This window comes from Herpailurus yagouaroundi, unplaced genomic scaffold (assembly GCF_014898765.1).
Source record: "Herpailurus yagouaroundi ecotype Mexico unplaced genomic scaffold, PumYag 213, whole genome shotgun sequence".
Lineage (NCBI taxonomy): Eukaryota > Metazoa > Chordata > Mammalia > Carnivora > Felidae > Herpailurus > Herpailurus yagouaroundi.
In genome coordinates, this window is record NW_024412444.1 from 14,546,217 (window position 1) to 14,569,145 (window position 22,929).

The following is a 22,929-nucleotide window of genomic DNA, read 5'->3' on the forward strand; positions in this document are numbered from 1 at the left end:
ACCTCTTGAACCCCCCTCCATAAAAAACTTGTAAGCAGAAAAGAGACAAGAAGAATCCCTCTTTAAGGACAGACTCTGGGCAGGAGTACGAAGGGTTGATTGGTGACAAGAAATTGTTCGTTGTTACGTCCTGTCAGTTTGTCTTGGGGCAAGATCTTCAGCACCTACTCTGCTGCTCTCCACGGCAGGTGTTTGATACTTACTGGACAGACCGATCTTCAATATGAATGTTCTAGCCCACAGAGTAAAAACCAAGTCTAGAGCAACTCCATGTATAGTTGAGAAGTTAGAAAGTAAAACACCAGCACACAGGCTTAAGAAAAAACAGAAGATACTGACCTGAGCTTGGATTTTGAGATGGCTTGACTGAAAGAAAGAAAGAATATGATTTCGATTAGGAAGGTTTGAGCATTTTCTCCCCATCACTTCAGCTAAGAGATGGAAAAGCCATGCACAGAAGCCTGGGCTCAGCATCCCCAGCTTTCCCAGTGAGCCAGCAGGGGTGAGAGCAGAGCAGGAGGCGGGGTCTGCCGGGGCCATGCAGGCCAGGCTGACACCCACCAGGGCCCAGGCAGAAGACTCTTAGCCGGCTGCCCTGTGCAGCCCTGTCACAGGCCATTGATGCCGGTGGAGGTCCTTCTCCCCTGACCCCACTTCCCCAGACTGAAGTCAGCCCACCCACTCCCCTGCTTGCAACTCAGCCACATTGTGCTGCTACTACAGCAAGAGAAGCACTGGATTAGGAGTCCTGGCTCTGCTATCCACTAACTGCATGGGTTCGGGCAAGCAGCACAACTTTTTGAGCCTCAGTGTTCTCATCTGTAAAATGAGGATAACGAACCCGTCCCCCCGCCTACTTTACAATGTTGTAGAGAGGGTGGAGCAAGACAACGGAGGCAAACGCACTTCTTAAATTACTGAGCATTCTGCCCAAAACACATTATTTTTACGAATCTCTGCAAGAAGATCAAATTTTCTTAAAAACACCGCCTCTACTTTACAGAGATAAGACCTAAAGGGTACCAGCAGAAAGCAAATGAAATAAAATCGCATGGGCTCCCCAGAGTAGGCAGTACTCTGCACATTGCACACTGCTGGTCCCCACCAGGGACCAGGTTATCCAGACAGAAGCCAACAGGGGTGAATGTGGTGGCGCCCTCCACTATTAGGAGAGGGTGGTGCAGGGCTCCAAAACCAGGTGCCGTGAGCAAAGGATAGAGGGCTCTCAGTGTCCAGCCCCGTGTACGAGGCCGCAGAGAACCCGCCAGTGAAGGAAAACTTAAATATGCAGCGCATTCTGTCAGCCGCTCTGCCATACAAGCGCTTCGTCAAGGCACGGATGCCAACAGCAGACAGGGAGGAGAATCAGGCCTGTTACCCCCACCGCCGACACCCAGAGGGCCCAGCCTTGGCCGTGCCTCTTCGCTTCCACCAGCACCTAGTGGAACAGTGGAATTGCCGGGTTACCTGGCACGCCCCGCAGCAGGCTCTGCCTCAGCAGGACGGGCTGCTCTGGGGGAAGAGGCATGTGAAACGCCGGGGGCCTGGGGGCCTGGGATGGGAGGGGAGACCAAGGGGTCCAGGGTGAGCCCACCCACCCCTCGTGCACCTGAGGCTATGGCCCCGGGGCTCCACTGAAATCTGGGGTGACTTCCCCCACACGTGTCCCTCCAAGAAGACAGGAGGGGGCGGGAGGGCCAGCGGCCTCCACACTCACCAGAGACTCCCGCAGCCGCCTTGGTTCTCGCCTCCACCACTTACGTTCTCCGTGTTCACAGACTCTGTCTCGCTGGTCGGCATGCTGGCTGCAGGGAGAAGACAACACTTTAGACGGGCACATTGGTGGCTCTACGTGCCCCGGAGTTGGCTGGATGCAGATTGCCGCCACCACCAGGCAGGCCCTCTGGGAGCCTGGGAGGAGGGTGGGGGAGGGTGAGAGGTCAGGCACCTCCAAGGCAGGGACCCTTTGCTCGCAGGACCTGATCTGCCATTCTGCAAAGAAAGTCCATAGGGCACCCCTCCTCCCCATCGGAAGGAAATTCAGCCTAGGGGAGGAACTCTGAGCCTCACACCAGCGTATTCTCTTGACTTCCAGGAATGCACTGCGTGAGGCCACCAAAACAACTCAGTTACAGTGACATCTCTGTTTGCCTCAACTGCCGCTCTCTAGAAAATCTAGACCAACACTTCATACGTGAATTCTTATTTTAAATATACTGAAGGAGCAGACGTATCGGGTGCAGGAGTACATGAAGGTACCAAGCACAAAATCTTTTTAAAAATTTCAGAACGCTACTCATTATTGACTAATTTGTCTGATGTCTACATTCCGCCGAACCAGTGCGGCCAATACGCAGAAGGCTCTCACCAAAGTGGCCAGAACCAGAGCACACAGAAAGCATATAGTCTGACAGGCAGAAGGTTTGCTCCCAACCAGTGACCAGAGGGCAAAGCTGACCGTGGTCTCAGGGTCACTGGGGTCTCTGGACACGTGTCACTCCTCTACAGCTGGATCCTGAGCAGAGGAAGTAGAGGGAAGGTAGAAAGGCACCGAGGGATGCTGGGAGGTCCCGGGACCCACCATCTGGCACACGGGCATTATTTCTCATCCACCTGACTCAACCCTATAGCATCACAGGCATATGTTGGAGCTGGGCCAGAAAGGAGACGCAGGGCATAAAGAGGGACACAGCGCTGCACCTGCCTTGGAAAACCAATGGATGCCAATTAACTCAGAAGAGAGCCGCCTCAGGGTTCCGTGCAAGGAGTCCTGGAAACACACAGGAAGGAATGATGAATTCTGCCCTGGGTTAGGAGAGGGGTTCACTGAAGATGGAAATGTGGGAGAACCGCCCAACCACGTGCGCTTCTTTACCCTGACGCCTAATTTTGAACTGTGGTGACCGTCTTTTACAGACCCGATGGTAGCAACGGGAAGGCCTTCCCCCTGTGGGCTCTGCCGACATGGCTTTTCTTGGCAAGGATGCCTCCGGTTTGATCTGCAGAGACGGGCAGTGGTGCTGCAGGGCCCTGGCGGAGGCTCTTAGGCCGGCCCAGGAGCAGAGGGCAAAGGAGCCGGGTCAGCAAGTGCCATGGTGTGGCCGTGTGTCTGCGGGCCCTGCTCGGACAAGGGCTGGGCTCCCAGAGAGCCGAGACACATCTTTCCTGCCGAAGGGAATCCTCTTCCCTCTGTGGGCACCTAAGTCCCATAGCTGTGTCCAGGAGCATTTAGGCAAAAGTGTCAAAAGCAAAATGAGCAAAAATTACAGACCGACATCGCACTACAGATATTCTCTCAGAATAAACCTTTTTTTCTTCCTCAATTAAGTCAAAAGAAACCAACTACAAGCTTTCATTCACTTTTTTACTACTCCGCTCAAAAAAAAAAAAAAAAGACAAAAATAAAAACCCCACATAATCCAACCGCAGATAAGCCTTTAACAAAAACTCCATAAACACACACACACGAGCTGTTCCTGCAATTCTCTTCTCCATGACTGATCTGTGCTCTGACTTGAGGAGAAAGACGAAAACACTGGAAAGTGCAATGAAGTTCATTGTTAATGCGTTCCTCCCATAGGTCACCCTTGTCTTCAGTGACAAAGAACATCACAGTGGGAGACTCCTACAAACGTGACCGTGAGTCGTCTCTGTGCAATGCTTTTTCTTGGTAGTTACTGTCACTACTAACTAAGGGGACAGAAGTTGAGAGCAGGATGACACGGGGCATGGGGCGGGGCGTCGTCCACAGGCCCCAGTTAGCTGGACAGAGTCCCACCTCCCTGCAGGCTTTAATGTCCCATCTGGGAAGTGGCGTTACTAACTCTCCACACTCTTGAGGGTGACTTCCATCTCTAACAGGTTAACACTTCACGGTTCTACTATTAATCATACTGGAACTGTTATTACTATTTCCAAAAGAGCAAACTTCTGAACAGGCTAAATCTTTGTGGCTTCTCACTCTTTTAGGGCCACGTCCCATGATGCTGTCAATACAGTTGCTGCGTTGCATTCCTGGAGCTTCGTTTTTTAAACACTCTGATGGAAACAGATAAATTACGTATTGGCTTTGGTAAATGCAGGGGGGCATTTTGCATTTCTGGCTCTGTGCCAGTTACCAGTGAATTAAATGTACTAGTTACTCTCTGGATGTGGGAACCAAGTGGGGAGAAAGATAAGAAATACAGGCAAACTCCCTAGACAGAAACGAAGAGAGGTTAATTATGTGGCACAGTGTCAGGGCTGGCTGCACAGATGGAGAGAAGTTTCCCTGCCCTCCAGGCAGACTCCATCCTTCAGGTGGGGTGGGATGGTGGCTAAGAGCAGGCTCTCCGGTCAACCAGATCTAAATTTAACCGCACCAATGTGGTCGAAGTCTCCAAGGCTCTGTGTTCCCATCTGTGAAATGGAAAGTACCCACCTCACAAGGCTGTTGGCAGAATTAAGTGAGATAAAACACACTGTGTTTTTCTCACAGTCCTGGGTTATCCTATGTGGGTCCAGAGTGTTGGGCAATCGGTGAGGCTCACACATGGTAACTATCATCTCAGGAAGGCTCTCCCGGAGTCCCCTGGAAGCAAAGCGACACTCCCCTCATGGCCCAAATCCAGGGTCCCTTTGCCCTGACCACTTCCAGTATGGCACAGAGACATCCAGTCTGAACAATCTTCCAGGCTCCTCAGTCAGTTTTGGCTATCACTCTTGGTTTGCAGCTTTTCTGCCTAGCTTAGCCTGATGTAGACATAGCAACTTTTCTATCATTATTGTTTGACATCTAGAGAGGCACAGACCCATAATAAATAACTTAAGCCAGAATGACATCAACCAGGGCTGAGGAGGCGGCAAAGGGGAGGCAAAGGAAGAGGACGGTGACTATGCTGTAATCAGTGACTCGTTTGACCCCAGAAATGGACTGTGATCCAGTCCCTGCATCTGAGCAGAGGAACCAGGCTCTGATGGGGCCCGGCAGCCTTTCTACGTGCCCCAGCCCCTCCCTCCCTATCACAGGGTAGCATTTCCTTTCCCCAAAGTACAGAGACCGCAGGCCCAGTGAAAAAGCATTTCACCCTCCACTTGTACGAGGCACTCATTGTTTCTCATGTTAAAAAATTGGTCTGAGTTTTACTTCACTCAGCCCCAGTGGGACTTTATCTATGTTTTTAAAATCAAGACAGGAGGATCACAGGCTGTTATAACTGGAAGGGGCCTCAGAGATTACATGAAGCAGCTCTGTAGTTTCACAGATAAGAGACCTGACCAATCTGCCTTGGGACACACAGGCCTGCGTGAGAAAGCCCTCCTGCTTCCCACCCGGCCACACCCCCTGTGCTTACGGTATGGGCTTCAATATGCCGGGACACGTGTGCGTTATTGATGTATGTTGATATGTATGCTGGTATATCCTTAAAATTACATTTCATATACTTAAACATACTGGTATATGTTGGTATATGTTGGTTTATCCTTAAAATGCCACACACTAAAAGTTCCAAAAGCCAAGTAAGCCTATTATCCAGCAGCCTTGGTTTGTTTTCCCGATGACCTCAGTTAACCCCTAGAAACCTGGCCTACAGCCAGGCCACCTCCAGGAGACCACCCCAGCAAGGAGAGAGAGAACAAGGATCAAGTGGCTATGGTGACTACTGGGACTTAACGAAAATCCACGTAAGCAAATCCATGGGAAAACCACTGGAAGACATGCCTTTACCCTAAATGGCTGCCCCGTTCAGGGTGACCACGCTGTCCCCTTCAGTACAGATTTAACAGTCATTGCTGACAAGTGGCTCGGCCTCGTTAGGGATGCAGGCGGAGATACCCCTCAGATCCCACCATGTGATCTGCCGGAAGAAGTAGGCCAAGGGGGCCATCTGCATGCAGAGAAGCTGTAAATCCTTTCCCCTCACACATTCCAGGGAATTTGAGAGCTCTGCTGAGCAAGTTTTCACTTTTTTAAATATAAGTTTTAAAACTACTTCCCGGGGCGCCTGGGTGGTTCCATCGATTAAGCGTCCTGCTTCGGCTCAGGTCATGATCTCGCGGTTCGTGAGTTCGGGCCCTGTGTCGGGCTCCGTGCTGACAGCTCGGAGCCTGGAGCCTGCTTCAGATTCTGTGTCTCCCTCTCTCTCTGCCCCTCCGCCACTCCCAAAAATAAACAAACATTAAAAAAAATTTTTTTAAGCTATTTCCAGAATCCGGGTGAAACCAGGCATCCGGGTGAGCCCGTCTAGAACAGGATGCTGACTTGCACTGCAGTCTGCCCGCTGGAGATCTAGGGGAGCTCAGGGCCAATGCTCCGTAAGCTATTCCAGGCTGCAGGATCAGGAGGAGACCTCCAGGGCAGGCGCTGAGGCTTACACGTGGGTGGACTGAGAAAAGGCCCTGAGGACGGCTGCTGGTGAGGAGGCGACGCCAGACAGCAGCCCAGTGGGCCCGGCTCTGCGGACGAAAGCCGGCCTGACCTTCCCAGGTGGGGCCCTGCTAGGAGTACTCTCTGTGAACCCGCCCTGCTTCTAAGATCTAGATGCCACTATGGGCAATGCCGCACAAAATAAGCCAGGGAAGTACACCGCTGTTCAGCCCAGCACAACTAACTAGCATTTCCACCAACATGTAAACACTCCTCTGTTTACACTCACTGCCAAGAACATAGTTCTCAACCAAATCTGCCTGACTTGTGAATTCAGAGAGAATCCAACACACACGCGTGCGCACACACACACACACACACACACACACACACACACACGGTGAATGAGGCTGTGTGTGGGTTCAAGCAGGCAGCCCCACAGCTATGTTCCCCATTAGCAGGTATAGCAAAATCTCCAACATACTTCCTTCAGTGATGGAGCCTACTTAGGCCAAAAGATGCACACACAAAAATGTCAGAGAAGCTGGGTCTTTGTCACTGGTAACATGGGGACAAGTCCCTTCCCTTTTCCTCCCTGGGCTTAGTCAGCTAATCTATAAAATGAGTTGTTGAGTGATATCATCTCTAAGACCCATTTACCTCTGACCTGCTTGAACTGCTGAAGAGACGGAACACCCACAGGCTGTCTGGTTTTACCGCCAGCACTGAGGGAGTTTCCTTTGCACTCCCCCAGCTTGGTGAGGACAGCAGGGAATGAGCAGTATTGTGAAGCACCTGCCCACCACTTCTCAGAAGGGCCACCAGGAGTCCGGCAGCCTGCCCGGGAGAAGTGATCTCAAGCCACCTCCAGGCAGAGCCCCTGGGGCAGGGAGCAGCCCCCGAGAGGCCTCAGCCAGCCACAGGAGCCCCAGGACCCATGCCAGCTGAGCCCAGAGCTCCCCAGCCTTCTCCACAAGCCTGGCACACCACGTGTCCTTCACAGATGTCCTGGTCTTCTTGGAGCCATGGTCCTCTGTTCTCCACAGGACAGGCTCTCTTGTACACTCACGGATGCCTTTCAGCATTGGCCTCCAAGCCTAAGCAACCTAAAGCTTCTCACTCTTTCCTTTCAAAGGGTGGAAGCATGAGGTTGGACAACGGAGTGGTGGCAGTCATGGCTGCCTTCTTCAGGGATAGGGGATCCGAAGTCAAGATCTTGTGGTTTTTTTTATCTTATTTTCATGACAAGCACGAGCAGTGCCATGACGTCCCCTGAAGGAATTTGCCTGTGCTTGCTAGTAGGGACACGCTTAGCTGTCACAGGGTAACAGACTCTGATTGCTGTATAGAAGCCAGACTCTTCTTGGGGAATGTGGGTCAAGGCCAGACCAAGGTTTCTGTGTCTAAAGCAGGAATGATGCCCTGACAATAATTATTTCTGTATGACTGATGACAGGGGGAGCACGGCATCCACACAAGGGCCCTCACCCCAACAGCATCATCAGGGGTCTTTTTTAGGATCATGGGGTGTTTTGGTCAATAAAAGACCTCCCCCACTCAAATACAATGTTTCCTAAAAATACGAGGCTTCTTCCTCTCCCTGTATACCTCAGAAAGCTAACAAAACATCCTGGAAAAATCCCAAGACCTGAGGCCCCGTCAGGAGGCTGGGTACCTGCATACCCCACGAGAGGTCTCTTCTCTTCTGGGGACAGAACATTCATCTTCTCACGGTGATGTGCCCAGGGCTGTGGTCCTCAGTTTTCTTATGTCAGTGACAATATTTCCCACTTAATTGAAGCCCACTCTTCTGCAGAGGCCTCTAGGAGCTGCATCAAGGCTGGGTCTTCTTTGCAAACCTCTGCAAACACTAACCGAATGTGAGCCAGCCCCAGCTCTGTCCCTAACTGGCCTACCCCCACACAAGGCTCTTTCTCCTCTCGGGGCCACAGTGTGCTCTCCGGAGCGCAAGGACCTTATGTCTGACACTCTCCACTCCTGTCCACTTTCAAGTCTTCTGATGACCGTAGATGCTAAAAGCCTTTAGTCAGTCCGCCCGTGTCTTGTTCAAGTCTGGGTCCTACAATCTACAAGCTCAGCATTCCCATGATGGGAGAGGCTACTGCCAAACATACAATGTAATGTGTCCCCTCTGCTGCCTTGGCAGTTGGCTTTGTGTCCCTGTTTACAGTCAAATAGACTCTTCCTCCAGAGTCTGACCAAGGCCCATCTCAGTGGCAGTAACTAGCTGGACTGTGTGATATGCACAGGCAAAGCTTCACGACACTTTAAGACTATAGTGGTGACCTGGCAGGCAGGACACGACATGAGTTGTCTGCCTAACTGCCCTACATGCAGACGGCCCTGCCTCTGACCCCAGGGTTTCTGATAAGGGTCTATGTTTAGCATTCTTTTTTTAAAATTAATTAATTTATTTTGAGAGAGAAAGACAGCACGAGCAGGGGAGGGGCAGAGAGAGAGGGAGAATCCCAGGCAGGCTCTGCACCATCAGCACAGAGCCCCATGTGGGGCTTGAACCCACAAACCGCGAGATCATGACCTGAGCCGAAACCAAGAGTCAAGCACCACCCAGGCGCCCCCAGCATTCTTTTTTTTTTTTTACTTTTTTTTTAAGATTTTTAAAATTTATTATTTTTAAAATGTAATTTATTGTCAAATTGGCTTACATACGGTATGTAAGGTGTGCTCTCGGTTTTGGGGGTAGATTCCCGTGGTTCATCACTTACATACAACACCCAGCCTAGCATTCCTTTTTTAAAGCATAGCATGGAAATTAACTGTGCCCCACATGAGCCCTTTCCTCATTCCAACTGGCAAAGGCAAGTGCCCCCAAATCTTTGCATCCTAGGAATAGATTTTTAACTTCATTCTGGAAACTGGAACTACTAGTTTTAGCATGTCCTGGACAAACCAACCAGAGGGTGGAAAACCAGCAGGCCGTTTGAAAAATGTAACCTGGAAAATAAAAATCAATCAAATAACATCATTGGAATTTCTAAACAGTTTAGATGAAAAAGCCTCACTGGGGAAACGTGTTTAAGAAGTCTGTCTTCCAGTGTAAGAACATTCGTGGTGAATTAAATGTTCCAAGGGGGTTCGACTGCTTCTTTAAAAGGTATAGTTCAAACAGAAAGGAAACTGCAATGCTGTCTTGGCCAAACCATACATTTGGGGTAAAGGCAAGAAGAAAACAACATGACCGAGGTTCAAAGAAATCAAGCAGTTCAAACATAGGCATCTTATAAACACACCACACGGGCACATGCACTTCACACCAGGCCTATGTGCAAGGAGAAAGCACCAGAAGCCTCAGGACAGGAGTCTCCTGAGGGGAAGTTCAACCTCAGCCATTTACCGTGATCTTTAGCCCTGCGTTGACGAAAGCCGCAAAACTTCCTTTTCTTCTTATCCTCTTTTAGCAGGTCGGCCACCGTGACTCCTTCAGGTGGAACACAGGCAATGTCATTACGATTCAGTAGAGGGCAGCAGAGAGCAGCAGGAGCAAGGGAAACGGGGCCCAGAGGACCCGAGAGGCGGCCACATCCGCGAATCCCCAACTGTCTTCCTCACGTGGACATCTATCGTTCGGGGTCTGACCAGTAGAGGGGAAGTGCGTTTTCCATAGCTAGGATACCAAATGCCTGACCCTAGGAACCTGTCCTAAATAAACAACCAACTAGCCCATCAGAGACGAAGCTTCCTAGGGTTTGGCCTCCCTGCTAAGGGCGCTAGGAGAGGGCACTTGGCAGCAGTTAGGGGTCCTGGGTGGGCAGGTCCAGCCCGTATCGCCCTGTGGGTCAGGACACATGGGGGTTTGATAGTGGGCTCTGGACTTAGACAGGCCAGGTCTACCCTCAGCCCCACCACTTCCTGGCTGGAAGACCAAGGACAGGTTACCTGATTTGGTAAGTCTTTGCTTATGTTAGTAAACGGTAAACAGTAAACGCAGTAAATATAAGTGTTGGCAAGGCGTGGTCAGCCATTATGAGTATAACTCCCCTGTGGCCACTAGGTCACAAGAAAAATGAATGTAGGGTCTCCAGCTCCTTTGGGCTCTGGGATATGCTATGACTGCAGGTAGGCTAGTCTTCAGGGTAGAGGCCACACGCTCAAGGAACAGGGCTGCAGGGGCAGGGGGGGGAAGCAGAAGGAATCCTGAGTGGGTAAGCACATGGAGAAATGGGCACCCATAACATGGTGATGTGCATGAGGACCACCGGGCATGACACATTTCTAAAATGGGCATCGTCTGGGACCCAGCAAATCCCTTTCTGGTACTCTCTCCCACAAGAATGTGAACATCCATGTGCATGCATTTGTGCGGATTCACGGTGGCTCATGTGAAAACGAGCAGAACCTGAGTTCAAATCCCAGCTTGTCCACTGGACAAGCATGAGACCCTGGGAAGCTACTTAACCTCTTTGTGCTTCAACTTCCTCACCTGTCAAGTTCTTGTCTCCCACGGTGCTGTGAGGAATAATGGACGAGTACACCCATGGCCTGAGAACAGTGTCTGACATTTAGGAAGCACTTGATAAATGTGAGGTGTTATTATTCTGTGTTCTTTCATCAAACGATCATTGGGAGCTCATATGTGTGACAAGGACCACGCCAGGTTCCAGCCACACGGTGGAGAACAGGAACAGACCCTGTACCTACCCCCAAGGAGCTCACAGTCTCCTCGTGTTAGAGGAAGACATTTATCGGACAATCACACAAAGGATGCATAAAGACATGCCGCTGACACCTGCTATAGAGGTCCAGGTGCTAGAGAGTATACAGTTCATTGTAGCAGCTTTATAATGACAATTTATTGAAAACAGCTAAAATGTGGTTTTAAAAAACACAGAAAGATGTTTATGACTCATGGTTCAGTACAAAAGGCGAGCTGAGCCACGTGAGCTGATGGGGACCTGAGTGTGGGCTGTCTGTGAAAACCTGTATGTTCTTACAGGCCCAGGTCAGGGAAGCACAGGCCCCCAACTGCCCAGCCTGGTTCCCTCATATTTTCTACACGTTGATTCTTGGCAATGAGCATATATTACTTTTGTAATTAAAACATATTAAAAACAAACACAACCCTGACTTGGACTCTACACTTGGCTATTCCTCATGTCCACACTGGGGCGACCATCCCTGTGTCTGTCTCCCGCCAGCTCCTGTGAGACCTACCCGGGGCAGCCATCTGCCCCCTGCAGTACCCTAAGTGGAGGGGGGTCTTCCAGAAGACCCCAGCGCTGGGCCCACCCCAGTCGGCTCTCCTGGTCAAAAGCACTTCCAACAACCTCTCTGGAGAGGGCAACCCTCCCGAAGCAGGTTTATCATACGTACCTCTAACTGCAGCTGTTTGCTTTACAAAGCTTTTAAATGAACATTTTCCATTTTGAACTCGCGCCCTGAAGTAGTTTAATTGTGACGAAAGCAGTTTTCTAAGTCATATTTTGAAGACACAGGCTTGGAAACAGGACCCACACATTTCCATGCTGTGTGCTTGCAAACAGCTATGCCCTTCCTGGTTTCCTGCCCAACCCCCAAATCAAACATGAGAGCAAAAGACATCCAAGTGGCACAGGGGAGGCAACTGCTGTGGCAACCTTCCATGTAGACACCTGCTGGGCAGGGGCAGAGTCCCGATGGGAGGGGCAGGGGCAGCCTCTAGGACCTCTGAGAAAGAGGAGAGCTCCTTGTGGGCATCATGCACTCCCACTTACAGAGACTATTGATCATTAATAGTTCCCATAGTGAAACTGCCCTGCTTTTCTGGCCAGAATTTTAGAATGAGCTCCCTTTAAAATGATTTCATTATTTTTAATGCCTTTTTGTTTTCTTCTTTAAAAAAAAAAAAAAGACTAATCACGGACAATGAGAAGAGTTTAAAATAGAATTTAGGCTTCCAGATTTTAATGGCCCTAGAAAAACGCCATTGTTAACTCAGAAGCAGCTGCATACGTCTAAAAAATCACTTTGAGATTTGGCAGGGTTTCTTAAGAAACTTGAAGCTCAGCAAAAAGTTAAATAAATTATCCTTGAAAATATCCCAAATGCTTAGGAACTAACTTCCAAGGGAATTTTGTCTATTCAATTAACCATGTAACACCAGCTTCCTAATAGCAAATTTATAGAATGGACGTTTTAGATATTCCATGAATGCACAAAGCTAGAATTACCAGTCACCACAGCCACCAGAGAGTCCAGTTACGGACCGACTGCTTCTCCTGTCTTCTTTCAAGTGAAAGCCTAGAACAGTGTGACATTCAGTGTGATAGCATTCCAGAGCTCCCAACCCTGGCTTCACATGGGAACCTCCAGGGACCAGCAGATAAAATCATGCCTGGGTCCCGCCGCAGACAAACTAGTCTTCGTGGGCGTGGAGTGATGGCATCAGGATGTGTCTGCACTCCCCAGGTGACTGTCATGTACAGCCAGAGTTGGGTACCACAGACGCAGACAGTGACATTTAGATTAGAGAGAAAAGATAATGTGTACGCAGCTCTAAGCACTTGATTTGACATCTTCTCTCCAACAGCAAGCATCAACCAACCACAAATGGACGTTGAACCAGAAAGCCGTGCTTCCGTATCTCAAACGTGACTGAGTCAATAGGTTTGCCTCCCACCAATACTTTAGAACCGTATAGTCTCTGAACAGGAAAGTACAGGGATGTGTTCCTAAAAGGGGTCCTTAGCCTGAGGTTGTTCAGAGGTCCTGTAGAATCTGCAAGAATAATTCTGTGTAGGTCAAGTTTTACTGCAGTCTGATGACAACAGTAGTAGTAAGTACACTTATGGCAATAGTGACCCTTACTAGTTACTGGCCATCTAATCCTCATGACAATCTCATGGGCAAACACCTTTTTTTAAATGTAATATATTGTCCAATTGTCTTACATACAACACCCAGGGCTCATTCCAACAAGTGCCCTCCTCCATGCCCATCACCCACTTTCCTCTCTCCCCCAACCCCCATCAACCCCCAGTTTGTTCTCTGTATTTAAGAATCTCTTATGGTTTGCCTCCTTCCCTCTCTGTTTGTAACTATTTTTCCCCCTTACCTTCCCCCATGGTCTTCTGTTAGGTTTCTCAAGTTCCACATATGAGTGAAAACATGATATGTCTTTCTCTGACTGACTTATTTCATTCAGCATAGTACCCTCCAGTTCTATCCACATTGCTGCAAATGGCAGGATTTCAATCTTTCTCATTGCCACGTAGTATTCCATTGTATATATAAACCACAGGTTCTTTATCCATTCATCAGTGGATGGACATTTAGGCTCTTTCCATAGTTTGGCTATTGTTGAAAGCGCTGCTATAAACACTGGGGTACAAGTGCCCCTATGCATCAGCACTCCTGTATCCCTTGGGTAAATTCCTAGCAGTGCTATTGCTGGGTCATAGGATAGATCTATTTTTAATTTTTTGAGGAACCTCCACGCTGTTTTCCAGAGCAGCTGCACCAATTTGCATTCCTACCAATGGTGCAAGAGGATTCCATGGGCAAATATCTTTACCCCTTCCTCGCAGACAGGAAAATGGGGGCTTGGAGACACTGGGTAGTGTGCCTAGCACTCAAGTCCAAATTCTCAGTCATAGCCCATTCCAGAGAAGGGGCATCTACATGCTGTCTAGCCTCTGCCTCCAAAGTCTCATGACCTCTTATTAATGGCTTCTGATACCCCCTTTGCTTGTACAGGGTGAGGCTTAGCAAGGGTTTCCTGTCACACTGTCACTTAATCCCCCCATGTCTGCAAGGAATCTGTCCCGATCCCATCCAGGACCCAGCTGAAAAAGGGCAGTCAGTGGCATGCACGTCCCAAGGCAGTGTGAATAAGGCAAGGATCCCTAGGGAATGTCCCACCCCCTTTCCCAAAGAAAATGCAGGAGCAGGGCTGGGGTGCTAACTATGCGGGCATGGATCTTACACACCCAGGGAGCACGCTGGCACTGGCAATGCCCACCTGCACTGCCTGCCAACAGGTGACAGAGACCAGACCTGGCGTGTGCAGGTGGTAAATCAACCATCGTCGGCTGATGAGGGGGATGATGCAGGCCTCATGTAAACCCCCTTCCCCTGTGGTTTCTGGCTGTGACAAGAAGAAAATGGATGGCCACCACGGGGTGTCCCTGAGAAACCTCAGAAGCTTTCCTTCTCCAAAAGTTCTGGGCTGCTGGGAATGTATTCAGGGAGGCCCACTTCCTTGCTGGGAGGAGACTTGGGGCTCTTGTCTTAAGTCAGTTAAATCTCTACATGGCTCCCAAAGCCTGGGATTTATGTCTTTTTTTTCTTTAATGTATGTTTATCTTTGAGAGAGACAGAGAGACAGAGAGAGAGCTCGAGAGCGCAAGCAGGGGAGGGCAGAGAGGGAGGGAGACACAGAATCTGAAGCAGGCTCCGGGATCTGAGCTATCAGCACAGAGCCTGATGCGGGGCTTGAACTCATGAGATCATGACCTGAGCCGAAGTCAGACACTTACCCGACTGAGTCACCCAGGCGCCCCTGTATTTATTTCAGATCCTAATCGTCAAGGCTCGGGGCATCTGGTGACTCGGGAAATCAGAGCCTCACTCCACAGGAAACCCCAGCACCTGGTGGAGTACTCCCACAGAAGGGTGTGCTCTTCAGTATCCAAGGTCAAGCTGGTTACCCAGGCTGAGTCACACGGCACTGTGCACGGCAGAAACCACAGAGCTGACATTCCAGAGATACGGCTCAGCTTTGTGGGGTTGGGAGTCCTGGTTATGGAGTGAACTCTGAAGATCTACCACTTTTAAAGGTGGGTTATTTCTTTCCTTGATTATACTACTAAGCAATGCACTTAAGGGTTTGGAACATTTATAACCGTCTGTACCTTGTTTGTGCAATTTCCCTAGCCTAACGGGTACCCTCCTCTCTGCCACTTTTCGAAGCCACGGGCTGTTCCTCCCTTGAGCTCAGCAGGAACACCACCTCTTCTAGGGAGCCTCCCTTGCATTCCTCCCAGGGCTGCTTCACTGTGCCTTACGGGGCTCCCACAGAAGACTGCTGGCCCCTGATCACATGGCTGGCTTGCCCGTTCTGTTTCAAGCTGAGGCACCGCCCCCTCTGTCTTCCCTCCTCAGCTAGGTTTCCAAAGGCAGAGGAACTGATTTTGTCATCACGTGGCCAGGTCCTTTACACACACTGGCAGGACACAGGAAGGACTGGGCTAAGACAGAGTGGTCTCTCAGGACTAGCAGAAGCCGTTGCCTTGAGTCCGGTGAAAACACCCACTCCTCCAGCCACGGGCCACAAGCGCGGTCCCACCACAGCTGCTGCTAGCAGTGCTAACAGGGGCGAGGAAGCTGGGGCAACGAAGAGATGGCAAGCTCGCGCGGCCCCCTGCCCCCCATCGGGCACAGCGAAACTGGCCGAGGAAGGCTGTCACTCAGGAGAAGGCACGCTTGTGTCGGCTCACACATGACATGTCACATCAGGGCAGGGAGGGAAGGGCTGGCAGACCTTCCCAGGTCAGCACCAAAGATGGAGTCTGGAAAGGAAGAGGGGAAACGCGAGGCAGGCATCCCCCAGGCTGCAGGTGTGACTCACTGCCGGCCACATGGGAGGCGCAGAGGCTGCGAGGAGACCACGAGTTCAGGCTCAAATGCCTTGAAGACACGCGGACACCCTTCTTACACCCGGTCACCTAAAGGACAGCACCAAGTTCGGAACTGGGACGAAAGTCCCCTTGTGAACTCCCCTCTCAGAGTCAGCACACAAAGTCAGCTCTAGAAATCCTCCGGCAGCCTCCTGATGCTCAGCCGCTGAGTCCCTAGCCTTCTCCTCGAGGGAGCAGCACCAATGACGCTGGGAAGCAGCAAGGAGGGGAGAGGAGCGGCCTGCACCCCGCCGGCACCCCAGGAGCACACAGGACTAAGTCAATCATCTGCAACTGTGACAGCAGGAAGGCCTCACTCCCCACGGAAGCACGGACCCAGAGTCCCCAGCTGGAAGCAGCCGAAGGCCACCTCAGTCAGCCGTGGGCCACTTAGCCTCCATATGCACAGAGGCAGCACAAGCCCTCCCTCACCCAGCCTCCCCCTGCCTACCCTCTGTGCTCCGGCCAAAGGAACAAACAACCTCAGTGTCCTCCTCATACCTCTGCCGTGGCTCAGGATGTCTCTCCTGACACTGGCACACCTCAGACCCGTCCATCCTTCCAGGCTCAGGGCCAATGCCTCACAGCTCCGTGCTGGAGCCCTGCAGCCAGCCATCGTCCCCCTTGGCACCCCGCACCCAGCTTGCCACCCCTCGCCATCCGCACCTCTGTCCCCTGGTGCCGCAACTTGGTGAGCACAGGCCTACCCTCCCCCAGAAGAAGGAAACTGCTGATGACCGCACACCCAGCACCCGCCTTGCTGAGTGAAGGCGTGACTGCACGCCGTCTCAGGGCCCCTGCCCAAGGGGGCTCGCTCAGGACGCACACCTTTGAGACATGTTCTTGGTCTTTACCATCAACTATTCTAGACTTCAAAGTCCAAGCGTCTCAGTCAAATCCACTGCTGAATGTCAACCTCTGCTTTTACCTGAGGCACAGATGGCCCAGGAAGCGTAAGGGCACATCCGTGAGGAAAGCAGGTGGTGAAAGACACACCTTGGGTGACAATGGCAATTAACGCCAGGCTTTGCTGGGCGTCGGGCCTTCCTGCTGCAGAAAGTGCCCACGGTGCCTGGTACCAGGGTGGACGACCAGGCGAGTGGGCTCCAAGTGGCTATGCTGACTCCTACGCCGCCTAACGCTGCCCAGATGGGTCAGCTGCTTTCTTCCCAGCCCCTGATGGGCTAAGCATCTGCGCCCCCCCACCCCACCCCACCCCCATGTAGAGCTCAGGTGGGGACCACTTCAGGCCACACGAGGCTGGAGAGGGACCCTGCTCTTCAAGTTCTTGTCCAGTAACACAGCTCCCTCTGAAGGGAAGGAAGGAGCCGTGGCTTTGTGTCCTGTGCTGCAGGGTCAACGTGTGTCTTCCCACGGCTGCTGCCCACACAGAAGGGGCTTCCCGAATTCCCCGTGGGTGAGTGTGGCTGACCCTCCTCTGCCTTAAAACCATGTGACCAGGTACAACTCTAAAACCCGAGCCTCCGGCAGAATCTTAGAGGTGGTACAAGCACACTGTCCTCTCTGATGGGCAGCCGACAGGGTACGTGACCGCAGGCCGGGCCAGGGGGAGAGACGTCTCTCTGCCTGGCGGGGGTGTGAGTCACATACAAGCTCTCTCTGGTCAGGAGTAGGAAGGTGCTACATACTGTTGCGTTTGCTTTCCTCTCCTCCTTCTTCCTCGTTCTCAGGATCGATGTCCTCTGCTTGGGTGATCCAATCCAAGTAGCCCTTTAGATCCTCCTCTAGCTGCTGCTTCTCCCGGAGCTTCTGGAAATCTCCCCGGGCTTTAGCCTTCTCTCTTTCCTTTGAGAATTCTCTGAGGGAGGCGGAGAGAACAAGCACATGTCAGGACGTCCCTAGGGACCTGCACCGTGAGCCATCTGTCCTGCTGCACAACAGTCTTGTGGCAGGACACACAGCACTGAGTAACAGCCACACAAGCACAGCAACAGAGGCCACACATGTGGACAGGACACAGGACGGTGTCTTCCTAAGCAAGACTGTGGGTGTCAGAGCTGCAGAGACCACATCAACACACATGCGCTGTCTCAGAAAATGAACAATCCCAAGGAGCCCAGGCCAAAATCACCGTGTGCTGTCATGGCGGGTCTCCTGACACCCCCCGCCATTAGCTTGAACTCAGAGGTCCCCCACCTCCCCCAGAATGTCCCCAGATGCCAGTGGAAGCTGGCATCACACTTCAAAGAGAAGGGACCCGGGAGGGCTAAGCTGTGGTCAAAGAGGGTACGCACCAAGTTTAGGATTTCTTCAGTATTTTCAGCCAAAGGTAGCATTCCTGACCCTTGTGTCCAAACTAAGAGCCAGGAGGGGGCTCACCCTCATGGCCCGGTTCTCCCTTCCCACGCAGGAAACAGAGCACTGGTGAAATGCTATTGTTGTTCATAACCCTCACTTCTTGCCATGATCTTTCCCCAAAAGTCTTCCCTGCAGGAGATGAAGAGGCAGTACAATTTGTTGCCCATTTATGGGAACACCTGCCCTGGAAAGGCTTTGGCAGACATGTAAATGTTCCCAACTGCTCGTTGTTTACTCCACCTTTCGCGTCTGCAGTCCTACATCCACACATACACATAGAATCCCACATGTGTTCAGGCAAGCCTGGGAGTCAGGTGGATGATTACCCAATTTTCATGTACAAGGAACCATCTGCATTTCCAACCGCGAATGCTTACAGGAGCCAAGTTACACGAATTACGGATTTCGTAAGCACGATTAAAAAGCTGCTAAAAAAGCGGATGAGATTCAGCACAGCTTCTGCGCACACGGCCCTGGATTCTGATGGAGGTTACCTCCGCCTTCCGTCTGCCGTCCTGCCAGCCCGAAGCCCCCACGTCTCCCTGTCAGGGACCTCTTCACCCCAACCCAGACAACCGACAAAGGGGGAAATGACCTGCCTTCATAAAGCCAACCCCTCTTGTCTCTCTTCCCTCTTGCCCTCCACCCTGGGCTATAAAAGGGACTAACAGGTACTTGAACGCTCAGCGACACAGATGCTTCAAGTTAAAAACTGGAGTCCTTACCAAGGCGCTACCCTCTGCCTAGTAAAAAAGGATGACCCTCATTGCTCCCCAGTCACTCACCTCCCGAATGCCCCAGAACCTGTCCTTGGCTCTGTCACGGCTGATCCATCCCCACCTTCCCCCTCTAACAAATGAGGAGAGGGCAGGGCTATGGGACATGCTGGGCCCATCCCGCAGGGGAGCTGATCTCAGAGGGTTTGCAAGGTGAGCCAAAGCTGATTAAGACTCAGATGCTTTCTGCACTCCACCCAGGGGCCTTTCCTGCAAGGGAGAATCCCTTCCTGTCTCACGTAGGAAGGGCCATCACAGGCGGCGTCTTGCTGTTCATGCAAACCAGACCCTCAGAACGATTTGGGGCTTCTAGGCCTCCCAGGCCTCCTGAGACACAAGACATGCATAACTCAGTTTTGGGGAGGTTCACCAAGTCAATATGAATTTTGAAGAAGTCATACCCAATCCATAATGTCCATCCCTGGAGAATGAAGTGGGGGCCCTGGAGGCTTACACGTCAACATGTTCCTTTTCTTAAATACATTGTAAAGAACAACCGGGTGGGCCTCATTTGTATAGTCTGCCAAAAGCACGCACAAATCTTTGTGTTTTGATTCTGAACTTGAAGTGTGAAATTTACACGGTTATAATACAAACAGGGTATTCTTATTCCTAGAGTCATATCCTATCTGAGTTCTTGAAAAAGATTACAAAGATAGCAAAAGAGTTACCAGAAAAATTTAAGGGCTTTATAAAAGAGGATTTTGCTTTAATATCGTATTTTATGAAGTGTTTTTTTGCATTAGAAATACAAAAAAAATAACTCTCTAACAAGCTCTATCGCTGTTGTACATTCTTGGTTGTTGAGACACAGAAACACATGCATAGATAAAATCCTACTATGAGTAAAATTTCTGAGAATAAAAACCATTGCCAGGCTTATGGCCCATTTATTTTAAGTAATAGTCGCTATTACACAAGTTCAGGTAATAAAGTTGTTGATGTAAACCCTCTGAACTGCTTTTAGACAGTTCTGAATGGTCTAATACTCAACGGACATGTAACATTTGCTGATTTGGACAGAACTGAGATTTGCAAGCATAAATCTCCTCCTGTGGCCTCTGAGACAGGCTGAAGGAAGAGGAGTGGGAGGAGGGGTCTTTGTGATGGACCTAGACCACACTGGGCTCTCAGTCTGAAGACCTGGGTTCTAGTCCCAGCTCTATCACTTGTCTCTTCGGAGCTTGGGTTTTCTCAGCTGCAATATAAACACAATACTTGTTCTACTGTTTCACGGAGATTAAGACAATACTGTGGAAATCACAAAGCATTGGGCAAATGTGAAGTTCAAAGATATAATATTTAGCTGCTGAATCTGGGCGTTAAAAAGGCAATCAGAGGAGCTTTCTCAAATACCAAAGGGAGGAAAACTGCAAACATCTCTGAGTGGGCTCTAAACTACATGATCCCAGAGAAGCAGAGAACGACGCATGAAATCCTAGGCTCAGAGTGACCCCAATGGGCCAGCCAGTACCTCATCAATCCTGTACCCCTCTCTGCTCAGTTGAAAATAACCCATTCCCATCTCAACAATCCTTCCATGCTAGAAAATTCCCACCCAAGTCCACCGAATTTTGTATCAGCCTCAGTAGATGAAGAAAAAAAGTTTTCCATTTTGCATGAGAATTCATCATTTTAGAAGCCATTACTAAGGGACTAAGTAATAATCACTACTACAAAAGTTGATTTAACAAAGTTATTGGTAGAAACAATCTGACTTTTTTTTTAATGTTTACTATTTTTGAGAAAGAGAGAGACAGAGACAGAGACAGAGACAGAATCCAAAGCAGGCTCCAGGCTTTGAGCGGTCAGTGCAGAGCCTGACGGGGGGCTCAAAGTCACGAAATGAACTGTGAGATCATGACCTGAGCCAAAGTTGGACGCTTAACTGTCTAAGTCACCCTGGTGCCCCCAAACCATCGGACTTTTTACAAGTGCCTAGAAGTCTAACAGCTCAACATGTGACAGAAGCCTACTTGTTCCAAATCAGAATTCTATTTATGGTGCATTCGATCGAAAGGAAAAAAAAGATATAAGAAAGGCTTCAACAAAAAGGCACCTGGTATTCTACCCTTTATGTATGAAAAAGGGGGAAATAAGGAACATGCATATTACCTCAGGGTGTATCCAAAGGATAAAGCAGGAACTGCAGAATGGGGACAAATAGAAGGGAGGGGACAAAGCAGGAGGGATACTGTTAAGTATACTTTTCTCTATAGTTTTCACTTTTGGAACCACATTAATATTCTACACATCACAATTTTTCAATTAAATCAAAAAGGATGGGGTGGTGGGGAAATAACCCTAAAGTGGAAGTGAATTGAGACAAATGAATCTGGTTGCATTTCAAACAAATACCACAACGATAAAGAAGAGAAAGACAAAACTAGCTCGGGTAGCTTAGGATCCCTTGACTGTATGCTCTCAGCCTTGGGCAGGATTGAGTGAGGGGAGAACCACAAGTAAATGCTAAACTCTTTGCAGGAGTTTTGTGTTTTGTAGTGCTATGGACAAAACAATGCTGGAATCATTTCGGATTTATTACAGGACTTAACAACTGAGTAAACGTGTCCGTGTTCCTGGGAGCCAGGGTCCTCACTGTGGAAGGAGGGACACAGAAACATGGAAGAAAGGAAGACTAGAAAGAACCCTCTGGGGATGGACTGGAATTAGAGGTGTTGATGTGAATTCGTGGTTTCTACAAGATGTATATGTATGAATGTAAGTATGTGTATGTGCATGTAAATGCATATGTTTCCCAGCTCTGTTGAAAGACTATGGAAACAAAGGCAGTCCAGTTGTTATGAGCACACATGGCCCCCAGACTTGGGTTTCTAATACATGTCTATTAAAAGAAACCAAGAGTCGGGGCGCCTGGGTGGCTCAGTAGGTTAAGCAACTGACTTCGGCTCAGGCCATGATCTCATGGTTCGTGGGTTCGAGCCCTGCGTCGGGCTCTGTGCTGACAGCTCAGAGCCTGGAGCCTGCTTCAGATTCTGTGTCTCCCCCTCTCTCTCTGTTCCTCCCTTGCTCATTCTCTGTCTCTCTCTGTTTCTCAAAAATAAATAAACGTTAAAAAAATTAAAAAAAAAAAAAAAAGAAACCAAGAGTCTTGGTAAAATGGCTGATTCCAGGGCTAGGGTAGAGTAGGTACAGGATGAAACAAATAAGGACATGCTAAAAAAAAATTTTTTTTAATTAAAAGCAAAACAAAAACACGATTAAGGGCACAGGAGCCAGAGAAGTATCTCTCACTGGCTAAATCTAGGATAGAAAATGATGAAATAGGAATAAAGTATTATATTTTAAGAAAAAAAAAATCAGTCCACACGTCTTATAGACAGATAAATGAAAAAACAAGATGGTTGCCAGAGGAGAGGACAAAGGGGGATGGGCAACATGGGTGAAGGGCAGCGGGAGATACAGGCTTCTAGTTATGGAATGAATACGTTGCGGAAATATAAGGTACAGCACAGGGAATATAGTCAATGATACCGTACTGGCATGTATGGTGACAGATGGCAGCTACACTTGGGGCGAGTACAGCATAATGTATAAACTTGTCAAATCACTACGCTGTACACTTGAAACTAACGTAACATTGTATGTCAACTATGCTCAAATTTTTCTTCAAAGTGCAAAAAAAAAAGGCAAAAGCAAATGAGATACAATATTAATAAGCATCAAGTGAAGGGTACATGGACTGTTCACTATGTTATTCTTGTAACTTTTCTGTAGTTTGAAATTATTTCCAAAGAGAAAAAATTTTCAAGTGTTTGGAAAAATGTAACCATAGTAACCAAATGCAAATTTATGTTATATTTTCATTTTCGCTCACCAGCTAGATTGTAGG

The 22,929-nt window shown here is 49.6% G+C and overlaps 1 protein-coding gene across 22 annotated transcripts in view; it reads right to left on the minus strand.

Moving 5' to 3' along the window:
* CACNA1D (calcium voltage-gated channel subunit alpha1 D) overlaps window positions 1-22,929 on the minus strand; it is a 306,523-nt gene that overhangs the window by 88,225 nt on the left and 195,369 nt on the right. For 14 of the 22 annotated variants that reach the window (XR_005784486.1, XR_005784485.1, XM_040454781.1 and 11 more), the window contains exons 9-12: window positions 17,631-17,800; window positions 1,718-1,805; window positions 1,379-1,438; window positions 340-366 (exon numbers count right to left, since the gene is read on the minus strand). Coding sequence is in view for 20 of the 22 variants with exons in the window: in XM_040454781.1 (XP_040310715.1) it covers window positions 340-366; window positions 1,379-1,438; window positions 1,718-1,805; window positions 17,631-17,800 (345 nt within the window). In the remaining 2 variants the exon portion in view is untranslated. The remainder of the gene's footprint in view (window positions 1-339; window positions 367-1,378; window positions 1,439-1,717; window positions 1,806-17,630; window positions 17,801-22,929) is intronic. The other 8 variants (XM_040454783.1, XM_040454782.1, XM_040454771.1 and 5 more) reach the window with 1 other exon arrangement.